The sequence below is a fragment of the Dromaius novaehollandiae genome, chromosome 8, assembly GCF_036370855.1.
Source record: "Dromaius novaehollandiae isolate bDroNov1 chromosome 8, bDroNov1.hap1, whole genome shotgun sequence".
NCBI classification, from domain to species: Eukaryota; Metazoa; Chordata; class Aves; order Casuariiformes; family Dromaiidae; genus Dromaius; species Dromaius novaehollandiae.
In genome coordinates, this window is record NC_088105.1 from 5,934,241 (window position 1) to 5,959,042 (window position 24,802).

General features: G+C 39.0%; 1 protein-coding gene across 2 annotated transcripts in view; it reads left to right on the forward strand.

Annotated features, from left to right (window-relative positions):
* The window catches only part of BRINP3 (BMP/retinoic acid inducible neural specific 3), a 209,590-nt gene extending 185,148 nt beyond the window's left edge, over positions 1-24,442 (forward strand). For both annotated transcript variants that reach the window (XM_064515541.1, XM_064515542.1), the window contains exon 8: positions 23,062-24,442. In XM_064515541.1, coding sequence (XP_064371611.1) covers positions 23,062-24,178 — 1,117 coding nt within the window. In that variant the 3' untranslated portion in view covers positions 24,179-24,442. The remainder of the gene's footprint in view (positions 1-23,061) is intronic.
* Positions 24,443-24,802: the final 360 nt, after the last annotated feature.

The following is a 24,802-nucleotide window of genomic DNA, read 5'->3' on the forward strand; positions in this document are numbered from 1 at the left end:
AACACCTTTTCTTTGCTTGCTTTTCAATAATGAATGAATTTATGAATTTATTTGTTCAAAACTCAGGAAATAATAAATAAACTCACTACGGTGAATCCAAAATCTTTCCCCATTGTGAAAATTACTAGCATATCTGCCATAAAATTGCTTTTATCCAGGTTTTAGTGAAGAAATATGTATTTTTTCAGTCCTTTTTTTCTTTGGATTCTTGGTCATACAAATCGTTAGATAAATTTTACCCATGTGACAGGAATGATATCAGTATGTGTTCAAACCAGTCTCTGCACAGTACTCAAAAGTGTAGCAAAAATCAAGATCTGTTGTATTGTTTAGAATTCCAGTGTATGTATTTCTATTTAGAAAGAGCTAGGATTTTCAAAATACATACTCTTCTAAATAAATGACAGTTAAAAATCTCTCTCAACATTTCTTAGACTGTGTTCATCATTCTCTCTAAACCCCTTCTCCCTTATTTAAAACTGTGAGAGTTGCAATAGAATCTGAAATCCGGGTCATTACCTTAAGCTATTATTATTATTATTATTATTAATCTCTCAAATTTAGAAAATGTTTCTTAGATAAAATTAGGAAGACATCCCAAAAGATTCTCTAGTTGACCTTAAAAGAACCTAATAGACATCACGCCCTTGAAACACTGCAGATATTATTTCATACCTCTTTGGACAACATTTTTGAAAAAAAACCATAGGGACAATAATGAATGTTTTTTTTAATGTAAGTTGAAAGCTTACCATCTGTGTAGATTGCTTCATCAGTGCATTATCTGCAGAAAACAGTACTGGCTTAGGTGATTCCGGAGCGATGGCTAAGATAGAGTATAAGTATAAACCAGGTAGTTGACAAATATGTCCAAGATATGAGCAAGGTGCTGTGAAATGGGTAGCTAAGCTGCTGACAGAGTTGTGCCTAATGTTTTTCAAGAAAACTTCTGTGAAATAAGCTCAAAGGAGAGACCTATGGAGCAAATCACAGGACAGCATGCAGACCTTCAGTTTGATCAATTTAGCCCTTAGTGCACTGCAAAACGCTCGAGTGGTGTTTTTTGTCTTGTTGAGTTCAGTCCACAGTTTAACGAATCTTGCCACCAGTCTGAAGTTGTTCAACATTAGGTGATTTTTTTTTTAGTTTTTCAGCCGACCATCTGCTGCATATGCAGAATACTTATTATGTGCATCCGCATTTGGATATAACGTCAACTGTGTTGGAGGGGCAGCATTTTCCTCGTGGATTAAGAGACGGGGAAAGGTTCGGAAAAGCCAGAGTCCTCAGCTTTGGATGGCAGAATTAGGGGAACAGGTTTGCAGCCATGAATATTTAAAAGGAAGTCTATACAAAATATCTGCATCTGTGCTTCTAAGTGTTGCTGCAACTTGGGTTGGAATAACTTCAAAGATAAAAATAGACCCTCTGTCTGCAAAAGGCAAGATTTCTCCGCACTGAATAGAGATTAGTGTCCTGGTGGAGAGGAGTGAACCACTATAAAGAAGTTTTCTACAAGAGGCACCTGTGAATCTTGGCAAATAATGATTCCAGAGCCTGTTTCGCCTTTTTTTTTGCTGAATAGCAGACTGTCATCTGGTTATAGAGCTCCATACACAAGTGCAGATGAATGGAGCCATGCAGCTCCGGAGTAGATGACACTGCAGGTCTTACAGCCTGTGGGATTGCATACCCAACCCAACTGCTCAAATATATTTTATAAAAAACTCTTAAAGACTATTTCAATTTTGAAGTTTGCAAGAGCATTCACTATATACTTTCCACCTTTAGGGTGGAGGTGATGGTGAAACGGAGCTGATTTTTTTGTGTCTGTGAAATTCATGTAATTTCTATGCGATTCTTAGTTTCAATGCCTAACCTTGATGGGAAACATCAGCAGCAACGCATTTATGTCTTGCAGTGCTTGCATACAATAGACTCTAATCACAGCTCGGAGGATATTTGATGATACCAAATACACAACTCTGCACACAGAAATTGATATTTGCACAGAGACATTTACAGAAATATGATAAGAAAATTAATAGGAAACTTTGCAAAGACCTGTAGAACCCTCTCCTCACTGAAACTGTTACACTTTTGTTCCCTGCCGCCACATGGAAATTTCTTGTGCACACAAGTTAAAATGAATAAAATTTTGCCTAAAAAATCAGATGTTTACATCCACCCCCAGGAGTTTTATAAAACTATCGTGACCTGCGAATATTGTTTTAGCACTTCTAGTGGCTTTGTATGTTCTCCAGTCCTCCCTAGGAGGACCCTGCACAGATTCAGCCCTCTGAGGCGCAGCGCTTGGGAGACACAGCTCGGATCACTACTGTTCTGGCACTATTTCCCCCATTTCTGATCTTAGCTATTGCCTTGACCAGTGAGCATAAAGCTAGAGTTTCTAGTAACCACCAGATAAAAAGTAATAACTGGTTACTACAATTTCCTCTCTTTTTGACCTTTATATATATGTCTTTTTTGATTCGAACTCAGTTGCTTGATCACAATTCATCCATGCTACCCACGCCAGGAAGGAAGTGAGCAGTTCTGAGTATTTTCAGGTGTTTGAACTCTTATATCTGTAATCTCCCACAGACATGAATAAGATTTTTATTTCTTTTAGTGGCAACTGCAGTCTAGTCCTATGTCATTCTACATTCTGCATATTCATTCTTTATATATTCAATATATAAATGCATGTATTCTATACATATTCATTCTTTACATCCCCAAATAACCTAATAACCCCTCCCTCTGCAAGGATATATTATTGCTGTTTTTGCCCCAGAATCCTGATGGAAAAATAAAGACTTCAGATAATCTGCAAATAAAAAGAATAACTGAACTTAGCCCTTAATGTGATTAACACTTTGAAAGCAAGTAGGGCACTTGTGAAGTTTTATTTGCATGCCTAGATTTCTAGGCGGGTCTACATGTATTACTGATATCAGAAGGTGCTGAATTAACATTTCCACTGGAGGAAAGGAAAAGCTTGAGTGCCTAATTTCTTGAGACGATATCTTTTAAAATGCAGTTAAGGTGTGCAACTGCTAGTATCAAGGTACCTGAGTGGCGAGCAACACTTTGCATGCTGTTAAGCTGCAAAGTAAAACCAAGTATGATTAATGGGATGACTTTACCCATAATAGCACAGCTGGGGATTATGTTATTTTATGTTCATCTTCCAAACTCCCATAAAAGTAGATTATTGTAGCATAGCACTTCTCAATAGTTAAAAGATGATTGGAGTCTTAACAGCTCCCATGGTCTAACGAAAGGAAGTCTTCTGTGTAGAAACTTAGTCTAACTCACCCTTCAAGGAGGATGAGGAAGACACTCTGGAGGAGTGCTTGGGAGATATTGAGGTCATTATACAAATACTCAAAGAGATATAAATATTTGGCTTAGTGAGGGAGTATATGAACATAATATGTGCTTGACTTGTGGTACCCAGATGGACTGGAGAGATGGGGGCAGGCCTGGGTCCATGGCAGCTGACTGGTGGGGTCTACTGTCTGGAGTGCCAGCATGATAACTGCTACTTCACTAAATGGTGATGGGATTAATTGCAAAGCCATGACCATGGGGTGAAAAGTGGCAACTTTTAAGAAACAAGCATATCTTATTTCCGTGCCGATTTTGAGACTGAAGACTGTAGTACAGGCAACAGCCTGTTGCCATTGAGGGCATCTGTGGCAAGAGGCACCTCAATCACCTGAGCAACGATCCAGAGATGACAATGTATTGACAGCGCTGAATAAAAAGGGAATTTGACTTTCCTCTGTTATCACTTAGGGATTGCATGGAAATATTTTACAGCCACCTCAATCCCACTGAAACTCAGCTGGGATTAGAGCTGCTGCTACGTGCCATGTGGAATCTCCTCCACTGGTGTCAGCTGGAAGAGTCCCCCTGACCTCGGCCAACTTTGTGTCAGGCTCTCCCCCTGATTTATAGTTTCTCTCCCTTAGTGATGGTAGACATACTTCCTCTGAATGTTTTCTACTAATTACCATTTTCAAAGACTCACGATAGAACCATTACATTCCCCAAATTAAATGCACGCTTATAATATTAAGCATGCTGCATAAAATGTTTTGCAATAAGACAATGGTTGACAGTAACAACAAATAAAACATATCCAATTTGTGTCAACTTACTGCCATGCAGAAGACAGCAACTGATGAAAAACTCTTTTTTTTTACCGACTGTCCAAATGAAGCTATTTTTTATAACATGTGGTATTTTCCTTGGCTAATAGCTTTTCTTTTCAAAGCTTTTATTATTTTTGACTAGCTGATTCACAAGGAAAGATATCTCTTATTGCTCAGATTCTCTCTCATTCCTTTTCCTGTTATGTGGAAGGAGTTAGAGTATAATTTTATCATTAATGAAATATTAGCTCTTTCTTTTCATTAACTTCAACTTCATCTGTCCATTGTGAAATGGATTCAGGCTGATTTCTGCAGCAGCAGTCATATCGATCTGCAGCAGAACTTGTTGTCAGCCTGGCAGGTATCAAAAAGATACAGACACAAAGAAAATTAATAGAAGAAATCAAAATTTTATTAAGTTCTTTTACACAAATAAACCTCCCCTAGCAGAATTTTAACTCTTTTTTTTTTTTCATTTAAAAAGAATAAGGTTAGTTAAATACACACATTTCTGGACTGTAAGTTCTTCAGGATATTGTTAAAGACCGAACCAGGTGTTGACATGGGCTCAGATACTACTTTCCTGTAATCATTTTTAATTTCTTATAGACAAAATAAGCTGTCAGTAAATGAATTAGAGAAATAACATTAAATGTAATTTAAAACTTGCATTTTTCTATAGTAAATTAACTTTATTCAGCTATTTATTTTAAAATACCATGTCTTGGGTCACTGCATTTCTTTGCCTGGTTAGAGGCAACAACTGTGTGCTGGAAAACACTGGCCATTGCTGTCAGTAGTTTCAATATATTACTGCTGGGTCACTTTCGTGCACCACAAGAACTTACAAGGATGGGTCCTTCTAGGAGAAGCTTAAGTTTAGTAAGAAATATTTTGGCAGGTCAGAAAGAAATCAGTAACAATAGGCGATGTTATCACTTTACCTGGTAATAAATGAGAGTATTGCGAATTTATTAACCTTAGCAGAAACATCTCCATGCATGCTATATAAATGAAAAACATATTAACCAATTTTGTGTTCTATACTTAAAAAGCACTCTTGCTTCTTATGCTTGAAGAAACACATCTAAATAATAATTTCCATTCCAGTTGCTCAATTCCTGGTGCCGCGCTTGGAGAACCATCTTTAACTGACCGTGTAAACAAGACTATCCTTAAAGAATGTGCCCTCTCTAAATGGTTCAGCCTAGCATATTGAATTTTGCCAAAACATACCACACACAAACAAGCAAACAGCCAGACAGGCTGGTTCCAGAGAGCAAATGAGAAAAATTAAATGGCAATGAGGTTATGGGAGGTCCCAGAGCCAGAAACGCTCCTGTGCTGATTTACCCTTGCTGAGTATCTCACCTCCTAATTAGATTTGTGCATGCATATTTGAGAACTTCCCTGTGCTTGTACGTGATGATGATTTTTTTCCCTAAAACTCTCTTATTTTTAAATTATTTACGGAGCAGAAAATCCATTCACTGCTTCTTCCTTTTCCTTTGAGCTCCCCGTTAATTATCAGCATCATCTTCGTGGACAGATTTTCATATTATCTTTTGCAGCATGCAAAGAGCAGAGCTGAAGTTAAAGTTTAACAAACATTTATGCAGAGATTAAGGAACAAAAGAAAACAGAAGCAGCAAACTTAACTCCACAAGGGAACATAGTCACTGTATAACAATGCTGCAGAAAATTGGAGACCAGTATTACTTTTGTCTCTACAGATTTTTAGATATTTAAAGGAAAGGTCCATTGAAAACAGAAGCACAGCCAGCTAACACAAATAGAGCACTTTTAAGCTGAATAAAAAACAAGCTCTAGAAATGATAACATCTCAGAAGGAATAGACTGTAAGTTTGTAGAGAGAGGAAACTGGGAGCCATTTTTCCTAAACTACCTTCCCTCAATTTAGATAATGTAGGAGCAAAACTTCAGTCCTTTTTTTTAATCCAACCATCACGATAGGGTTTGCTAGGTCAAAATGAAAACATCATTTTTATATATATATATATATATATGTACACATATGAAATATATATGAAAACGTCATGTTATATATATAAATATATATATAAAAATAAAGTTCTCTAAAGTAGCAAGCACAAAAAAAATGCTATATATACATAGCGAACTTGTAGAAAACAGCAAATTTAGCAACAGATGGCAGGAAATGGAATTTGCCATCTTGTTAGGACAACCAAGCAGAAATAGTTGGGGTAAACTTGTTACAAAAGAGAAAAAAAGCCCTGCAAAGGAAAACAGCCCAAATACTCCAGTTCCCGTTCATAGGTTGTATTAAGGATGATCTGTTTCTAATTGGAAAGGGCTTCCTGAGCCTGGAAATGCAGCATGCAGGCTCCTCTGTAACTAGGAAATCCAGCATGACCGCAGTCTGAAATTGCCTGAAATTCTCTCTAAAACAGAATGAGACCTGACAAAGTCATGGGCCCTTTTCAGTGCAAATGCAAGAAGAACAGGACAGGATGAACCATTAAAAGGTGGCTCCCAGTGCATGCAATACTAGGGAAATCCTTGTTTTATGGGCAATTCCCCAAAAGTCTGCAATTCTGAAATTAAGTGCTTTATTTTGCAGTTGGTTTTGTTAAGGTTGGCGGTTGATGAACACAGAAAAGGGAAGGAGAGATGCAATGCAGTGATAGCTCTGAGTCCAGGATGATATGGACTCATATGACCCTTAGAAGTAACTTTGGGAAAATGTGGGTCTCTCTGCCCTTGGCAGAGGGCAGAAAGTCTCACCCATCAATCATTTCTGAGAATGATTTTTGTTCAAGGAGAAAAAGAATTGCAGTTATGCCTAATTTCTGAACTAGTGGTTGGCCAAAGAGTTAAAGATCATATTTTATCAGCTCCCTTTAAGTTGACTGAAGGACTTGTTTGCTCCCCCAAAAAGAAAGTTATTCCATAATTGCACCGGGGCTACTGGAAGAATAAGGCATTTCTCCACACCATGTAACTGATGTATTTTCCTTGATATCTACACTATTTCTCTAGAAAAAAAGTGTATTGACTATCTTTCGTTTATTAGTAAGAGATGTCCCACTGACGTTCAGGGGAAAAACTGATCATCATTATGTACAAGGTGTTCATAATTAGCACCGTATTTACCAAAGCTATTATAGCTCTGTATTCCAAAGAAATGATACATTAATGCAAAGCAAATAGAAATTAAAAAGTAATCAATAAGAAAACAAAAATGCTTTCCACTATTACAAAGATGGTAATTTTCCTGCAGAATAGTACGAGAGTTTATCAATAACTTTTTTTTCTTTTTCACACTACAGTTCTTAGGTTAGTCTCCCGGAGAGGGCTGATCCTTTTTTCTCCGTCTTTTCTTCCCTTTTATTCTGTTTCATCTGAAGTTTGGTAGTTCTGTTCCTAAATTGCTGTTTTTTAACTCCAAGGAAAGCTTCGTGCCTTAGTAAAGGGCATCGGGATCAGTTACCTAAGGCATCCTGTCGTCATTCAGTCAGTCTTACCATTTTCTGCCTTCTGTTCACATACCGGAGAATTATACTTGACTTTAGGATTACCTGAAAGATAAGTACCTTGATTTGGGAGGGGAAGGGGAGATTATGTTTTGGCATTACTGCCGTCGCTTTTAACACTTTCTCCTGAGCTTGTCTTACATGCTTAAGCATTATCTGCATACAAGTTGACTAACAAAGCACCCCGCCCCTTTTTTTTAATAGCTCACTTTGTAAAAGCCCCAAATCTAAACCATATTAAACTGTTCAACCATCTATTGCAAAGCAAAACCTGCTGAAAGAAGTAGGATGCACTGGAGATTACACCACAGCTCTGCAGGTTCTCTGTCTCATCTTACTTGACCCCCTGGGAAATTAAATGGTCTTACGGTGCTTAACAGCTCTTTTATTTCTGCAACCAAGGGTAGGGGTATTTCATGCAAGAGTTTAAGCAGCTATATGTGGGCAGGTAGTCCAAGCAGAAATGCAGTCCTATGCAAAAAAAATAATAATTGAAATGGTTTCCATAGAAACTAAAAACAGCCAGTGGAAGCTGCTGGATAGCTTCAAAAGAATTAAATCAAGTTATATTTGAATAAATACAGACCATCTGCAACATACTGCCTTTTGCAAGTACAGATGGCATTATTCCTTAATATTTTAAATTATATCATTGAACTGCAGCCTTTAGCCTGCCATGTGATTTCTAACAGGGCTTAAAAAATCAACCAAACAAGCCCTATTTGCGCAGGGTCAATTTTTCTTCTGCTTTCTGGTAATGTCAGTCCCAGCTGTCTTCACGCTTGTTCTGTGGTCATTTTTTATCATAAACGCAACAGAAAGGAAAACAACGTTTGCCAGGTGTTGCAAAGAACGGAGGGGATCCTTTGGGGGAATATCCCAATCATGCTGGTACCCCGGGAATTAACTATTTAAAAGTGATCCTGGTGAAATGCTTCCCATTTCACAGCCTGATTTGCAATCTTAAAGTTTAATGACCCTTTCTGAGCCTAACTAGTGAACAGCGCAATGCCTGCGGGAGTTGTGGTATAACTTTGTACAAGGCAAAAACATGAGCTATTTATTCTGTATATAGGCTCCAAGATGAATACATATGACATCCAATACATCAAGCAAAAGACAGCAAGTTGCTCTACGTAGCATTTCATTCGGTAATAAGTGAGGACAGCATTACACTTTTCTGCAGTTTGTGCATCCATCTCCCTTCAGGTTGCTCTCCAGAATTAAGCTGCTTGTATTTCAATAAAATTTAATATCAGAAACCCCATCTAACAGGAGAGCATTTTTACAGCTTGACCTGAGCATACTATATACTCTGTTTTTTCTGGAGTTTTAGGCTGTGACCAGCAAGTTATGCCATAACGACAGAGCAGAGCTTTTTCTTTTAATTTATTTAAGTCTGTCCGCTCCAGCTTCTTGCATGCAGAAGACCTCTTATCATCTCTCTGTCCTCACCAGAAATTCAAACTTATCACTATGGTATTAAGGAAGAATGTGTGCTTTTCATATATATAAGTGGGAAGCCTCCTGGAGACTTTATTAATGATAGAGTCTTTGGTATCCCACATAATCAAAGATATTACCGAGCTATTAAAAATAACTGTGTTAAGAATGCTAAAAATGTCTTAACACACATGCTGTTGTAGGCTCTGAGATGTTATCTGCGTATTTTCACTTGTCAGAAGAATATATTCTTTAATGGATTTTTTTTTTCCTATAAGGAAATGTAGTCTGCTCCAATCTGGTTTTGGTTATTAATGTTAACTTTTAGAAAGTCTCTATGAAAGGCAGGCCCCTTAAATTAATTCTTTTCAGGAGCAACATGTTGGTTTCACTAAAGAAGGAATTTAAGATGACTTTTTTGGATTATATTCTCCTAAATAAAAATTGCGAGATATTAAGCAGACTCTTCTGCATGGGCAGGTTTTCTTCCTTACCTTTGGTAGTAGGGCAAATGCAAACATATAACAAAAAGCAGGGAATCAACTCAACAGAATGAGCCTGAATACCTAAGGATCTTATAAATAGCTTATCAAAAGTAATATGCTGTTCCTCAGCAACAGAAGTTGTCACTTCTTCAGGTTATGATTTACAGTCGATTACCCTTCATTTATATATATATATATATATATATATATATATAGGGGCATATGGGGTGGGGTTCACAGGCACACACAGTCCTACTCATGCATATTTGTTCAAAATCCTCCTGTTGAGCTTTTCTTTTGGTTATTCTGACTGGAGGGAACCAGCCTGCACAGATGAGTGGAAAGGTATATCGGTTTTCAGCAATTTGTAAACAGGATTATTATTCTGAATTCCCTATATATATGTATATATATTTTCTCTCAACAATCATGCAACGTTGGGCAGGGAAAGAAAATGGTTCTATTAGGTGACTCACTTCTTTTTTGTTTATTAGGATATATTTGAAAGGAAATTTTGCGCCGCTTACTAAGATGGGAATTTGGTTCCTCGCTCTCAGGGATCTGTACTAATTTTCTTTTGCTGCAGATCGACGTGCAGAAAATTGTTCTTTTGTCAACCCAGTGATTCAGCCTTTCCTTTTACTTTTACATTGCATTTCAGGGTTTTTTTAAGGAAGATAAAAATGACAGAAGAGACAGAAGAGATGCAATTATTTGGAATTTGTTTGTAAGCATTGCTACTATACATTTTGCATCTGGCTTATATTAATACTTTCTCTATTTTTGGCCCTCACACAATTCCCGTACTTTTGTAAGAATTTTACATCACTAAAAGAAATAGAGGATTCATTTGTTTAAAAGCAACACAATACAGCTCTTTCAAATAGCTTCTGCTTTTCTTTAAGAAATTCATGGCGGTCCTTATAATTTATTTAAAAATACCATAGCAGAAAAACAAACACCTCCCCTCCCATAAAGATATTGTGCCTGTATTAAAACTTTGAGATTTTGCTCAAAATAAAATTATTTTCAGTTATTTTTGGTATTAACATAATATGAGAGAAAAAAGCACACTGAGATTAGAGTCTTTTCTTTATTCTTGGGGTTTTTTTATATAACAAAAAGTGAAAAATGAATACAGAACTGAGTTTTGTATTCTTTAATTAAAGCCATTACTCTTCACTGGGAGATCCTTGCTTCAGTGCAATGATTTTGATTCTACATAATGGAAGAAAATGACATGTTACTGCTGTTTATATTACAGGAACATATAGAGGCTCCATCATTTATAATCCAAATAGAAAAACAGAGGGAAAAAATGTAAGATCACTATCTAAGAAGAAGTGACTTGCCTATGGTCATGATCATACAGGCAGATTGTGAAAGAGCCAGGAACTGAACTGAGATTTTCTTTAAGCCTACTTCCATAATTACAGCTAGGACTAGTTTTGCAGGAATGGAAACCGGATTTCTTTATTTCAGCCATTTGTACCTGGGAATAAGGATGCCTACATAGCTTAGCTATGAACAGAGGTCCTGTCTCAAAATCAGTAGGAAAATGGGAAAATTTAATGGTCTTGTAGCAGTTCCACGGGTGAAACCATGGCCTTGCCTTTCTGCTGCTGACTGCAAATGGGGCTACGATTTTACCCATAGTATAGAGGCTTAATTCCAGAAAATCATACAACTGAAGGCACTAAATCTCTTCCCTCCCACCCCCAATTACCCTTTCACAGGTTTTTAATTATCTTACAGTATATTTGAAAGCTTCCAGCTCAGGAATGATCTCCCTGTCTCTGAACTTTCTGTATTATTCCTGTTTGACTGCAAGAACACGGCTGCAGCTTCCACCTGTGCTATAATACAACATTAAAACACTCTGTAATCTGCATGCCTGCATACATTTTACAGTAGTTTATGCGATGTGCTGCATTACACACCAAAGCCGTTCAGGTAAGGCTACCTTTTACAGTAATTCTAGAATTTCTGCTACAAACGGGTTCGCCTGGGAAGAGCTCATAACTATATTTTAGACATCCTTGAAATTGTGCGTTTAGCCTGGGGATGTACATGGAGCTGAAGGGAATCTGGCTGGTCTCAGTAGCCCCCACGGGCTCACTTCTTCCCGTAGGTCAAGTATTCAAGTCAGCCTTCTGCAAGCACATTTCCATCGCCAGTAAGCTAATGAAGCCCTGTCCGCACAGTGCTACTATGATAGCTTCGTGCCTATATGCGATTTAAGATCCCAGACACCCTTAAGCTAGCTACTTTCACGCTTTCGCCTCGGATTATTTAGTGGCAGACCTTTAATTTCAAAACCCCATTTCCTTTTCTCCCCCTTTTACTAAGCCAGAGCATTCCTTCCCCTCCTTCCATTCATTGCTACATCTATGCTGCGGACAGTTGAACGCGGAGCAAAGAGCCCCAAGCTGTCGTTGCTCAAACCGCATTCATGTGAACCTGTTTCAAAGCTAATAAATCCAGCTGCGAGGAGTGGGGTTTTTTTTTTTCCACCTTCAATTTGGCAAATTTTATGATACCTCTGGTTTTCCCTGAGATGAAAAAGTTGCTAATCTTGCAGTAAGCTTGTAGTTATTTTTCTAATGTCTTAAAGAGATGGATCAAACTGACAGTCATTGAAGCACCTAAGTAAATTGTTTTCTTTATAATTACCCTTTGATATGCACCTTGAAAAGTCCACTGAAGTACTGGATAATCCGTGGCCCAAGATGAGTTTCATACATCTAGTATACTCATTTTCACATTCTTTTTTTTCAGTTCATCCTCTTAAAAATGATCTAGCACTATAAACACACAGGCAAATACATAACAGATGAATGGTTTTAAAAAGAATACAGGCTACATAGCTCTTTTTTATTTTTAGTAGTAACTTTCTTCCTTCTGTACATGACAAATCATATTTTCTTGACACCTCTAATTGCTCTTTTATTCTGCTTTTGACACTGTTATTTCATTTGGCCCTTATTCCTCTTATCCCTGCTGTGCTATGGATCATTATCCAGTAAAAGTTTCAAAGTTTATCTCTGATTTGAAGCTGTTTAAATAAATAGCTGGTACTACAAAGTAGTTTGATTCTGATTTCACTATAGTATAGTGGTCATTAGGATTATAGCTGTGTCAAACACTGGTGGGTATGTTATCTTCAGAAGTTTTGTCCATGACTTTTCTGGGGGGGGGCAGGGGAGAATATTCCAGTGGAAAAAACTTTGTCATGAGAATAAAGAGAGTACAAATAGTTAAAACTACAAATCTTTGGAAACAAAATCCTAACAGTATAACTGTAGATGTCTTCTGCAAGGTTAAATACAATATAATCCAGCAAAATCAACAAGCCCTATACATTTTGAATAAATTAAAACATCTATATGTACATATTTACTCAGGGATACAACTCTAAATTATTTTAGCCGTGTCCTTTTATTTATTTATTTATTTTTTTAAAAGCATTAAAAGGTCATTGTTAAATGCTATGCTTGCCAAGGGGAGACTTTGGGGAACTTTGAGAAGATCTGCAAATTAGGTGCGCCTTTGTTTAATCAATAAGAGCAATGACAGGAGTCTGTTCTTAAGATGATAAGAACGTGTCATGATAGCTTAGCTAGCAGCTGCCCCTTACAGACTTAGCTAGTTTGATGAGCTTAATTTAAATAATGAAAAAACATCTTTTTAATGTTAAAATGTCATTTAGTCTGGAATGTCAAGTAACTCAAGGCACTGTTGTTCTGTGAGGTACGAGAGTCCTATGCCATTTAAAATATGGGCTTAATTCCTGTCTGTCTCACAGTACAAAGACCCTGTGGAATTTAAAAGTGACATGCATTATTGCTTTTAAAATATAGAGTACCAGACTTAATGCAAGGGCCAGTAGCTGCAGAATGATGTTATAAGGAGTGTAGAATCTTCAAAGATCTTAGATGTGATTAACAGGGAGAAAATTATATTTTACATCTATTTATATCTACATCTAAATTACTGCAGATTCAGTATAGGTTGTTGTTCCCAGCAACATAATCACAGAATCAATCTCCTGGTGCATCTAGTCCCTTTTCTGTTGAATAACCAGCATGCAGCAGTCTCAAAACAGGCTAGGTTTTTTTCGTCCCCTCGTCATCCACTTCTATGCTGGGAGCACTTTTCACATACAGAAACAACATTTCCTTAAAATTTTCATAGCTAATTTATATCTTTTTCTGTGTGCTAATGGGGGATTTCAACTAAGGTAACTCTTTAGTCACAGGCTCTTCTTTTTTTTCTATACATTTAGAAAAGTACCATATTCCTTCTCTGGCTCACAGTATGTTTATATTGTTTTCACTGTGGGCTGTGTAGCTCATTCACACCTTTAGAATAGCTTTAAAATAACTGGTGCAGGTAGAGCCAGCTGTGAAACTGTAAGGTGTGAACTCAGAATAGTTTAATTACTTCTGTTTAATCATCTTCTTGAGTAGGATTTGCAGCTGTCACTGAGACTCTCGCTGACACCTAATTTCAGGCAGGGTTATCTGAGCTGGGGTTCAGGTAGTGCTTTACTTTCGTCAGGTTCAATAAATCTTTCGGACTTCTGATCAGTCACCCACTGGCCTTCTGGTGACTATGCAGTCCGTAGTTTTATCCTGATTCCCAGAAGACAAGTGCATTCACATAAAGACCATTATCCAATTTAGTAACAATTAATGTTCTTGTTATGAATCACAGCATAGAAGCAAAGCACTTGGAGTCCTATCTGTCCTTCCCAAGAGGCAATTCCACAACATCAACAGCAGGACATTTTAAAGATGCCTGTAACTGCAGTTGCTGTTGATGTTCCTCTCCTACAGATTTATACTGGACTCAAACCTCCAAAGGAGGGAAAAATAGGTAATGGGTATTTTACTGCCCATACACTTCCTGTTAAATTGTCTCCATTTTTTCACTTAGCATCTGTCTCACTGAGTGCTCATCATCTGCAAGCGAACCATCTGATGTACAGCAGATGTTAAGCACTTAGTGAGGCAGAGAGGGAGGTAAAAGTGTCATATCATGATTAAATACTTGCTACAGCTATTACATAGGGTGACCATACTGCTTTGTTCTTATATTTAATATTACAGTGTACTGAATATGTGCAAGCATGTGTTTTAAATTTACGTCTGCAATGCTACTATTTGCTACTAATGCAAAATATTTTAAAGTTGGGCAGCCCGTTGTAGTGTGTGTCTAATCTATACCACCTGATCAGGAATAAGAAGTAGACAAGGCCTTCTTCAGACAACTGGAAGAAGCTTCGTGTTCACAGGTCCTGGCTCTTATGGGGGACTTTAACCACTCTGATATCTTCTGGGAGAACAACACAGAAGGGCACAAGCAATCCAGAAGGTTTCTGGAGTGCACTGATGACAATTTCCTAACACAGCTGATTGAGGAGCTGATGAGAAGTACTCTGATGGACCTCAGACTCAAAAACAAGGAAGAACTGGTTGGGGATGTGAAAGTCAGACGCAGCCTTGGCTGCAGCAACGAGATGGTGGAGTTCTGGATCACAGCCCTGGACGCAGGGAGAGCAGACTTCAGGCTGTTCACCTCCTCAAAGCTTAATTGATTAAGGGAGTGGGATATCCCTCATACAAGGAGAAGCAGAGAGACCTGAGACTGTTCAGGCTGGAGAAGAGAAGTCAGAGAGGGGATCTTATCAATACATATAAATATCAATGCATATATATATATATATATAAATAAATAAAGTCCAGACTCTGCTCAGTGGTGCCTAGGGACAGGATGAGAGGCAAAGGGTACAGACTAAAACATAGGAAATTCTGTTTAAATGCAAGAAAACACCTCTTCAGTGTGAAGGTGGTTGAACACTGGAACAGGTTTCCTAGAGAGGCTGTGGAGTCTCCAGCCTTGGAGATAGTCACAACCCAAATGGACCTGGTCCTCGGCAACCTGGTCTAACCAACCCTGCTTGAGCAGGGTGGATGGATGGACCAAATGATCTCCACAGGTCTTTTCCAACCCCAACTATTCTGTGATTCTGTGAAAAAACACAGTAGAATAAAGAATTAAAGAGTATTTCATAAAGATGTAATGCAGTGAAATTTCACATAGAATTATTTCATTTACTTGTCACCTACCAAAACATTTAAGATTTATATTTATCACTGAGGGACTAAGACCATTTTGATCAGAAACTTGGCTGATGTTAATTGATACATTAACTTTTACAGGATCATGTGAATGTGACAGATATGGTAGACTATTTACCCCTGTAACTTTCTAGCTGAAAACATGGCATCCAGTTGTTTAGTGCCTGGTTTCAATAGGTTTGGAAGTCAGATTAATGTTTGGAAAACTAATACCTCAGGCCAGTAAATATAATTTTCCAAATGAAATAATAATGTTACAGTCTCATTAAAAGGATACTTGCAGAGTTCTTTCAACTGCCCCCCAGATGCTGATTGTCTTCATTTATGTATCAATTTTTATAAGTGCTAACAGTTGAAGATAAGTGGCCTCTTACATTGCCAGTAGTCCTCCATTAAAACAATGAGAATATAATTGATTAAAGAATAAGAGCAAAAGATTAAAGGTAAAAGAACAGTGAGAATATGCGTAGAAGAATGTGGTGAAGAATGGAAGGAAGGAAGAAAGGAAGGGAAGTACTGACAGTGTATTAATCCTGAAGAGAAGAATGGAAGTATCCTAAATTTTGAGCAAAGCCTCTTACTAACTTTGATCTGGACCTAAGGAGCTTAAATTCAAAGACTCAGGTACAGGCCCTCAAATATGAGTTTCTCCTGGTGACTTCTGTAGACCTAAGATATCAACCCAACTTTGAAAAAAAGGAAATATTGGAAAAATGTAATGAAAACTTATAGTAGGGTTAATAAGCATTTTGCTCACTTTCTGGCACAGGGCCAAGGAATGGATCTTGAATATGGCAAAAAGTGAAGCATTTCTAATAACAAAAATTATTAGAGAAAATTAGTGAGGCATAAAATTAGGAATAGTAAACTCAACTTTGCATAGAGTAGTTAGACAACCAAGCACTAGTTCAATCACATAACTTAGAAAATTAAAGAATAATCAGGCCTGGTGTAGTAGAAAAGGGAAATTCAATGGATTACCCCAACTGATACTGGCTGAATCTTAGGTGAAGAAAATAATTATCTGGGAGAAAGATGAGATTTTGATTGTCTCATGCTAGGTGCACTTAGCTTCAAAAAATGTTCCCACACCTTACCGTTGTTTGGAGGCTGTGGCAAGATTATTTAAGACACAAAAGAAAATTAGATACCTTTTAAATCAACAAAGATATCTATTAGATATATCCAGATTTTTCTTGAACACAATTATTCACTTTAATAATGTTTTCAGAACTGCATGCCATAATACAGATGGTAATTACTGACTTGGAACGTCAGTCATCTGTGTGAAGTTTTCAGTCAACCTGTGGCTGAGGTCCTTGTGGAGGATATTAAACAGCTCAGTGGTTCTCAAATTCCAGTGTTAGCATAAATTGGTCTCATATAATGAGCTTGGGAAAAGTAGCAAAATCTTGGATTTCTATCGAGATGGAAAGAGACAATACATCACTCAGGAAGAGAGGTTCTTCTCCCCCTCAGGTGTTACTCATCCTACTTCTGCTAGCAATAAGCACTGAGGGAGCGCAGCACCTTTCCGCTGGAACAGACAGTTAAAACATGAAGAATCATGGAATAATTTAGTTTGTAATGCACCTGTGCAGGTAATCTGGTCCAATCCCCTGCTCAGAGCTGGGTCACCTTCAAAATCAGGTCAGGGCCTTATCCCGTGAAGTTTTTAATACTTCCAGCAATGGAGATTCCAGACCTTGTTTGTTAACCTGTTACAGTGTTTGGTCACGTTCGTGATGAAGTATTTTTCCTTTCTCTAGTCAAAATTTCCTTCATTGCAACTTCTGCCCGCTGCTTCTTGTCCTTTCACTGTACATCTCTGAGAAGTGTCTGGCTCCATCTTCTCTGCTGCCTTCCGTAAGATATTTGAACACAGCATTTAGGTCCTCCTTTGGCCTTATGTTCTTCAGTCTTAACAAATCCAGTTCCCTCGTGCTCTCCTCATATGCCACGCACTCCAGCCCTCTGAGCATACTGGCTTGCTCGCCACTGGACTTGCTCCAGTCTGTTGATAACCCTCTTGCACAGAGGGTCTAAATCCAGATGAAGTCTCGCAAGGCACAAACACAGAGATGAGTAGCCTCTGCCTTTGACCTATTGGCTCTGTTAAAGCACTTGATCTTCTTTGCCACAAGAGCACACTCCTAGCTCATGTTTGATGTGATATCCCCTGGTACTTTTCTGCAAAGCTGTTTTCTAGTCCATGAGCACCTAGCCTGTACTGTTGCATGGGCTTATTCTGGTCCTAAGTGAAGGACCTTGCATTTGTCTGCCTGAGAACAGACCTTGCTAATGAAGACCAAAGCAAAGGAGACACTAAGTACATTACTCTTTTCTGTTACCAGGTCCCCTATGTCATTCAGCTGCAGGCTTCTATTTCCCTCAGTTTGACTTCTGCTGAAAATTCACATCCCTCACCAATTTCAACTCAGGCTGAGTTTTGACTCTTCCCACATTCAACTGAAATACACTCTCGTATTTGAGCTCAGACAAGCATTCCCTGCATCCAAGCCAGCCTCCTGCTGCACCTGTTTAACTTCCTGCACGTCCGGATGCTGTTCTTGAAGACCAATGAGCTCTCCTGTGTCCTTTTACTTTTCAGGGCAGCCTCACTCGGGACCCAGCCTGCTAATTCCCTGAACAAGCAAAAGACTGCTCTCCTGAACACCAGGAAAACTATTCTGCCACTTGTCTGCCTCACTTCCCTCAGGATTCTCAACTCGGTCATCCTGTGGTCACTGCAGCCAAAAGCTGCCACCAGCCTTCACATCCTTAACCATTTCTTCCCTCTTTGTGAGGAGCAGCTCCAGCAGAGCATCTCCCCTGGTCAGCTCATCCAGCACCCATATCAAAAATTTGTCCTTGATGCACTCTAGCATTCTCCTAGATCTTTTGTGCCCTGCCATGTTTCCACACCAACAGATGCTGGGATGGTTGAAGTACCCCATGAGGATCAGAGCCTGTGATCATAAGGCTTCTTCTGGTTGTCTAAAGAAGGTTTTGTCCACTTCCTCTTCTTGATCTTCTGGTCTGTTGCAGATGTGCATCACCGCATCCCTGTCGCTGGCCTCTCTTCTGGTCCTGACACTTCAGCTCCCGACCTGTTCATTCATCGTTCAGTAGCAGTTTTAGTTCAAAGTGCTCCTTTGCGTGGAGAGCAGCCTTCCCCTCCCCCTCGCCTGTCCTCCTGAAAGCGCCTGCACACATCTGTCACAAGTACCCCAGGCAAACCCCACCACTTCTCTGTAATCCCAAAGCAGTCGCCGCGTTGCAGCTGTGTCCAGACCTCTGGTGCCTCCTGAGGTCCCTTTCTCACACTGCTTGTGTCTGTGTGCAGGTACGTGAGCTGGGTCCCGAGGTGGACCGCTTTCTCCTGGGAGTGTGGCTGCCCAGACACCGTTTCCCTAGCCCCTGTTTGGACTCCAGCCACAGACAACCTCATCTGAAGCCCTTCTCACAAGGGCAGCAAGCCTGTTGCCTAAGGTGTTCTTGCCCGGCCTTTTCTGTCAGGTGCTGCCTCTCTAGCTGTCCTCCTTCCTCAAAGAGGATCTGGTGACTGCAGAAGTCTAAGCCCTGCCTGTCTGGCTGCACCAGCTGTGCAGCCAGGTGTTGACCTGCAGGATGCATCTGCTTCTACTCAACCCTTTCGCCTCGACTGCAGGGTCCAGAATTTTAATTCCAATTATTAAAATGATCAGCTTTTATTTCTAGGAGAGTAAATAAGCTTCCAGAATCATATACCAATATGAATGTATCTAATCAAGGTAGCTTAAATAAAGCAGGTATATGCCAACATTTCATGCATTTTCACTTAAATTTATTAATACACTTGGTAAAAGCTATAAATTTAGAATGAATAACAGTATTCCTTAATGCCAACTTTAAAAAAGCAGTCAATTAATACAGCTGATTTTATTTTTTTCACATAGAATTTATGCTTCTAAACTGATCAAAGGCAAGGAAGGATAATTAGAACTTCTCGAAATCTGTCTGATTAAAATAAGGTAACAAATTAAAATAAGGTAAAAAGTGTAAGGTGCCTATTATTTTGAACTTTGTCCGGAATAAAAAGAAAACATCCTTCCTTCTACAGTTCCTGTTTTCCTTGCAACTGCTAATGATCAAAGATATAGTTGTTTTAATAAGCTAAATATTAAGCTATAAACTAAGTTTTAGATAGGAGACTTACATTCATTGTGTGAGTATGTAATTTTATGCAGAGGATTTTCAGACTGCTTCTTCTAGCTCCTAATGAAAAAACGGAAAGTAGGCTCATTAAAATAAATAAATAAGTGAAGTAGGGTGTTTTGCTTGTCACAGTAACAGAAAAAAACAGTGATCTAATGATCATTAACAAGAAAAAAAGTTTTAAAGACTGTGTGGTTGGAAAAGTAAGTAACCCAAACCAAATCAACCTTTATCAGCAAAAGTAATTTTGCTTGTTTAAGGAGGCTCTTTCCAACAATGAACAATCCTTATCTTCCACCAGTGCTGTCTTTCTCAAGAAGTCTCCATCTTTCTGACACCCCTTTTTTCCTGATTCAGTTAATACCGGCATATTTGTAAGAGTAGACAGTATCTGATTGTAGGTTTGTATGCTTAATGTTTATGTTGCTGATGATTTTTTTTTTTCTATTTTCTTCAGAACAATAGCAGTGATATTTGTGATGTGGACTGAAAACTAATGTGCAGACTGTTCTTTGAAGTATTGCAATGCCAAATAAAAAGCAGAATAATAAACAGTAATAAAATAAACTGTAATTCCAGCCACTAGATCTAAGAGGAAACAAGGGTAGATGAAACAAAGCAGAGATCATCTTAAAGCTACATATTATCTTCCTTTGCTCAATAAAGTAATATTCAAAATTACACTAATTAAAATCTATCAGAAAGTTATCTAAAATTATGCTTCAGAATTCCTAGCTGGAGTGCAGCTGAAGGATCATGCTGCATGAGCTCCAAGCCAGAGGATAAATGCTCTTGCTTCACCTCCAAGCCATCCGGAAACCACGTGCTCACGCTAACACAATGCCAAATCCAGGCTACTAACCTCTGCTGAGAAACCCATGTAGACACGTGGCTTTGGCTGGATCAGAGCTGAGGCACAGTGGGCTTTCATCTGGCTAGAACAGATCATGGAAACATATACTTAGATATCCAAACTATATAGCATGATTGATGTTTTGTGTGAGTGAGCCAAGCAGATTTGGACTCTACAGTCAGCACTCCATGATACTAGGAAGATCTTTACAGTAGGTCTTCAGATGTTTATCCTCTACTGGGCTGAATTCAAATCCATATCTGGAAGCCCAGAGCTGGTTGATGCAAAATGAGGTTTTCTGGAAATGCACTCATAATTTATAACAAAACTTTTCAAAAAAATGGGACTTCTGTTGGCAAGAGATGTGGGCAATGATGCTAAAATTTACATTTACAAGTCTGATCAACTGCTGTTGAAAATGCTTAGCCCTGATATAGTACTTGTGTGGTTCCAACTGGTACTAACAGTATGAGCCTAATACCTGGAGGCTAAAAAGCAAATGGGTATTAGACCCAAAGTTCTAAAGTAAAGTGAAAAGCTGGACTTTTGTTTCTTTTATCTTGCAGCTTTTGGAACTCATATAAGTAACAGTTCTTAGATAAGCACAGAGAGCCATAAAGAGTTAGGAAAAGGCCGTAATGAGAGGAGATTTTCACTCCCTCAGACACAGATCTTCTCTACTTTCACTGCTGTGGTGCATTGCAGGCACAGTAGTAATAAGATACACCACGTGAGAAGTAGCCTGGCTGCAAAGGTCATCCCATAATGGGCAACAGGGTCATAACACACCTCAACTACAGCTCTTGCGAGGTACTGGGGCAAGCTCAGTAGGTACAGATTACTGTCAAACCAAGCCAGACACAGCACACAGGATCTTCCCATTCCACCTGCGAAAGCAATAGTGTTAATATTTTCTGCAGTTTGGGGTAACATTTTTATTTTGATCTTAGATTTGCTTATAGAATGCACATTCTGATTTTTAACCAGGAAATCAAGGAATAAACTTGCCAGATGTGTTTTTGCTTAATGTTGACTTTCGATTAAGCACAAAGGAGAAGGCAGGTATTGAGACATTCATGTCCTGGATGTTATTATACATACCTATACTTCTGTAAAATACTACTAGACAATATGTAGAAAAAAAAGAAATAGAGGCACCAGAGTATAAAATGACTTACCATTACTGATTTTTATTTTCATGTTTTTAAAAAGCCAGATTGAGATGCCACAGAGTTATAGTTTTAGCATTTGTTTTATAGTCAGAGAAAAATAAAAGTTATGATTTCTGAACTACGAAATGCTTGAGCCAAATTCAGAGGTGACTTTAAACCTAGGTCGGCAGTGAATGCGGCTCTTGCATTTTCTCTTTGAAACAATGCAAGGAAAAGGGAAGAACTGCACAACCGCCATCCTCCATGTGACAACAGTGGAAGTGACTCTGCAGCAGCCAAAGCAAGTTCTTTAAGCTACGCACTGCTAGGTTTAATAGCAAAAACTGAAAGATTTAGACAAAGAGAGAAGATTTTTTTTCCTACAGGTTATTTCCATGTAACCGTGTTGTTCATGTTGTCCTTCTGCTAGCAGCCATGCCTTATCGACCTCAACTGCTGGTTTCAGTATCTGCTTCCCCCGCACGAATTAGGACGTTAACTCTTGCTTCTAGTGAAGAGTATTAAAGTGATCTTTTAATTTCATTTCAGAGGATGAAAAGTAAACACAGCATGGTCACCCATGGCTTCCTATAGGGATATCGTTGTGCTGGAAATTGTTCAAAGAATTAAGTCTGAATCTATTTCAATGGGGGCAGGGTCCTATTTGCTGTTCCAGGTAAACATTTTGGCCACTCTATAGCTCACTAAAGCAGTTGCAGCCTGTAACAAGGAAGCTTGCAAGCTTACAAAATCCTAACAGAAAGATGGTGCCCAGTAACATCTCATCAGTAGAGGACTGCAAGGTGTTAATCTGAAGACAATTACAAAAAACCCAACTTTTTGGCAGGCTTCCTTGACAGAGACACAGAGAGAGCAAATATGCGAACCAAATGTTCCTGGTGTGCCTGTGAGTTTTTAAAGAAACTTCTCTATTGTGATTTTGCATTGTTAAAAGGCAATTTATACAGGTATTTACGTGACAGCAGATGCTGTCATCCAACTTTTTAGTGAAGTTTATAGTGTCTTAATCTGCTACTAAAAACACAAGTTTGTAAGTAAAAGTTTGTTCAGGTCTCTCTCAGCGCTGAAATGCGTTGTTTTGCCTCTGCAGGTCTTCAAACTACTGGCTAAACCGCATCCAGTCCTTCCTCTACTGCAACGAAAACGGCCTGCTGGGAAGCTTTTCCGAAGAGACGCACACGTGCACCTGCCCCAATGACCAGGTCGCCTGCCACGGCTTCCTCCCCTGCACGGTCGGGGACGGCGCAGCGTGCCTCAGCTGCGCCCCCGACAACCGCACCCGCTGCGGCAGCTGCAACGCCGGCTACATGCTCAGCCAAGGGCTTTGCAAGCCCGAGGTGGCCGAATCGACCGAGCACTACATCGGGTTCGAGACCGACCTTCAGGACCTGGAGATGAAGTACTTACTGCAGAAGACCGACCGGAGGATCGAGGTCCACGCCATTTTCATCAGCAATGACATGCGCCTCAACAGCTGGTTTGATCCTTCCTGGCGCAAGCGGATGCTCCTTACTCTTAAGAGTAACAAGTACAAGTCTAGCCTGGTCCATATGATACTGGGCCTCTCTCTTCAAATTTGCCTAACTAAAAACAGCACCTTAGAGCCTGTTCTCGCTGTTTATGTCAACCCTTTTGGGGGCAGCCACTCTGAGAGCTGGTTTATGCCTGTGAATGAAAATAATTTCCCAGACTGGGAGCGGACTAAGCTGGACTTACCCCTTCAGTGTTATAACTGGACGCTGACTCTGGGCAACAAGTGGAAGACGTTTTTTGAAACAGTACACATCTATTTGAGGAGTCGAATTAAGTCAAACGGTCCAAACGGCAACGAAAGCATCTACTATGAACCCCTGGAATTTATTGATCCCTCGCGAAATCTGGGCTACATGAAAATCAATAACATCCAAGTGTTTGGCTACAGCATGCACTTCGACCCCGAAGCAATTCGAGACTTGATTTTGCAGCTGGACTACCCCTATACTCAGGGATCACAGGACTCGGCACTTTTGCAGCTGTTAGAGATACGGGATCGTGTAAATAAACTCTCTCCACCCGGCCAACGTCGTCTAGACCTCTTCTCTTGCTTGCTCCGTCATAGACTCAAGCTGTCTACCAGTGAAGTGGTGAGGATCCAATCTGCTTTGCAGGCCTATAATGCCAAATTGCCAAACACAGTGGATTATGACACAACCAAATTATGTAGTTAACCATAAATGTGAAGCACAACACAAAACCTTGAAGGAGTTTTTACAGTGCTTTTGTGGAACAGTTTATGTTTGGAAGAGTAAATTTAAATTGTCTTTTCAATATCTGTCTTATATCAGTCAATACTGTTGGATGGCAATTTACACCCATGAACTTGCTGACAATGAATATATTATACCTGCAGTTTTGGTTTATGAATGAAATAAATACTGACACCAGTCTAGAAGACATTCTACTTTTTACAATAAATTTCATTTGTAATTTTATATGTTCCGTGGCAATGCTTTTGTGCATTACATCCTCTAGAGGGAACATAAAAGGATACCAATAAAATTTTGTAGCTGAACAGTTATTAAAAAGAAATGCTGTGGGATTCTTTTTTCTTACACAAAAGTAGTAGTCTCTGTATACTTTTGTGTGTGTCATACACAGGAGAAGTAGGTAAAGAGAAGACAGTCATACATGATTTTAACATAAACCTCAGAAAAGTGGAAGAAGCAGAGTATTTTATACTTAGAAGGTGGATCTAGATGTTCACGCTGAGCTGAAGTGACAACTGCAGTGATGCTTTGCTCACTATACCTCTGAGGCTTTCCAAAGGCATGCCCTTTTCGAGATGCTTAATA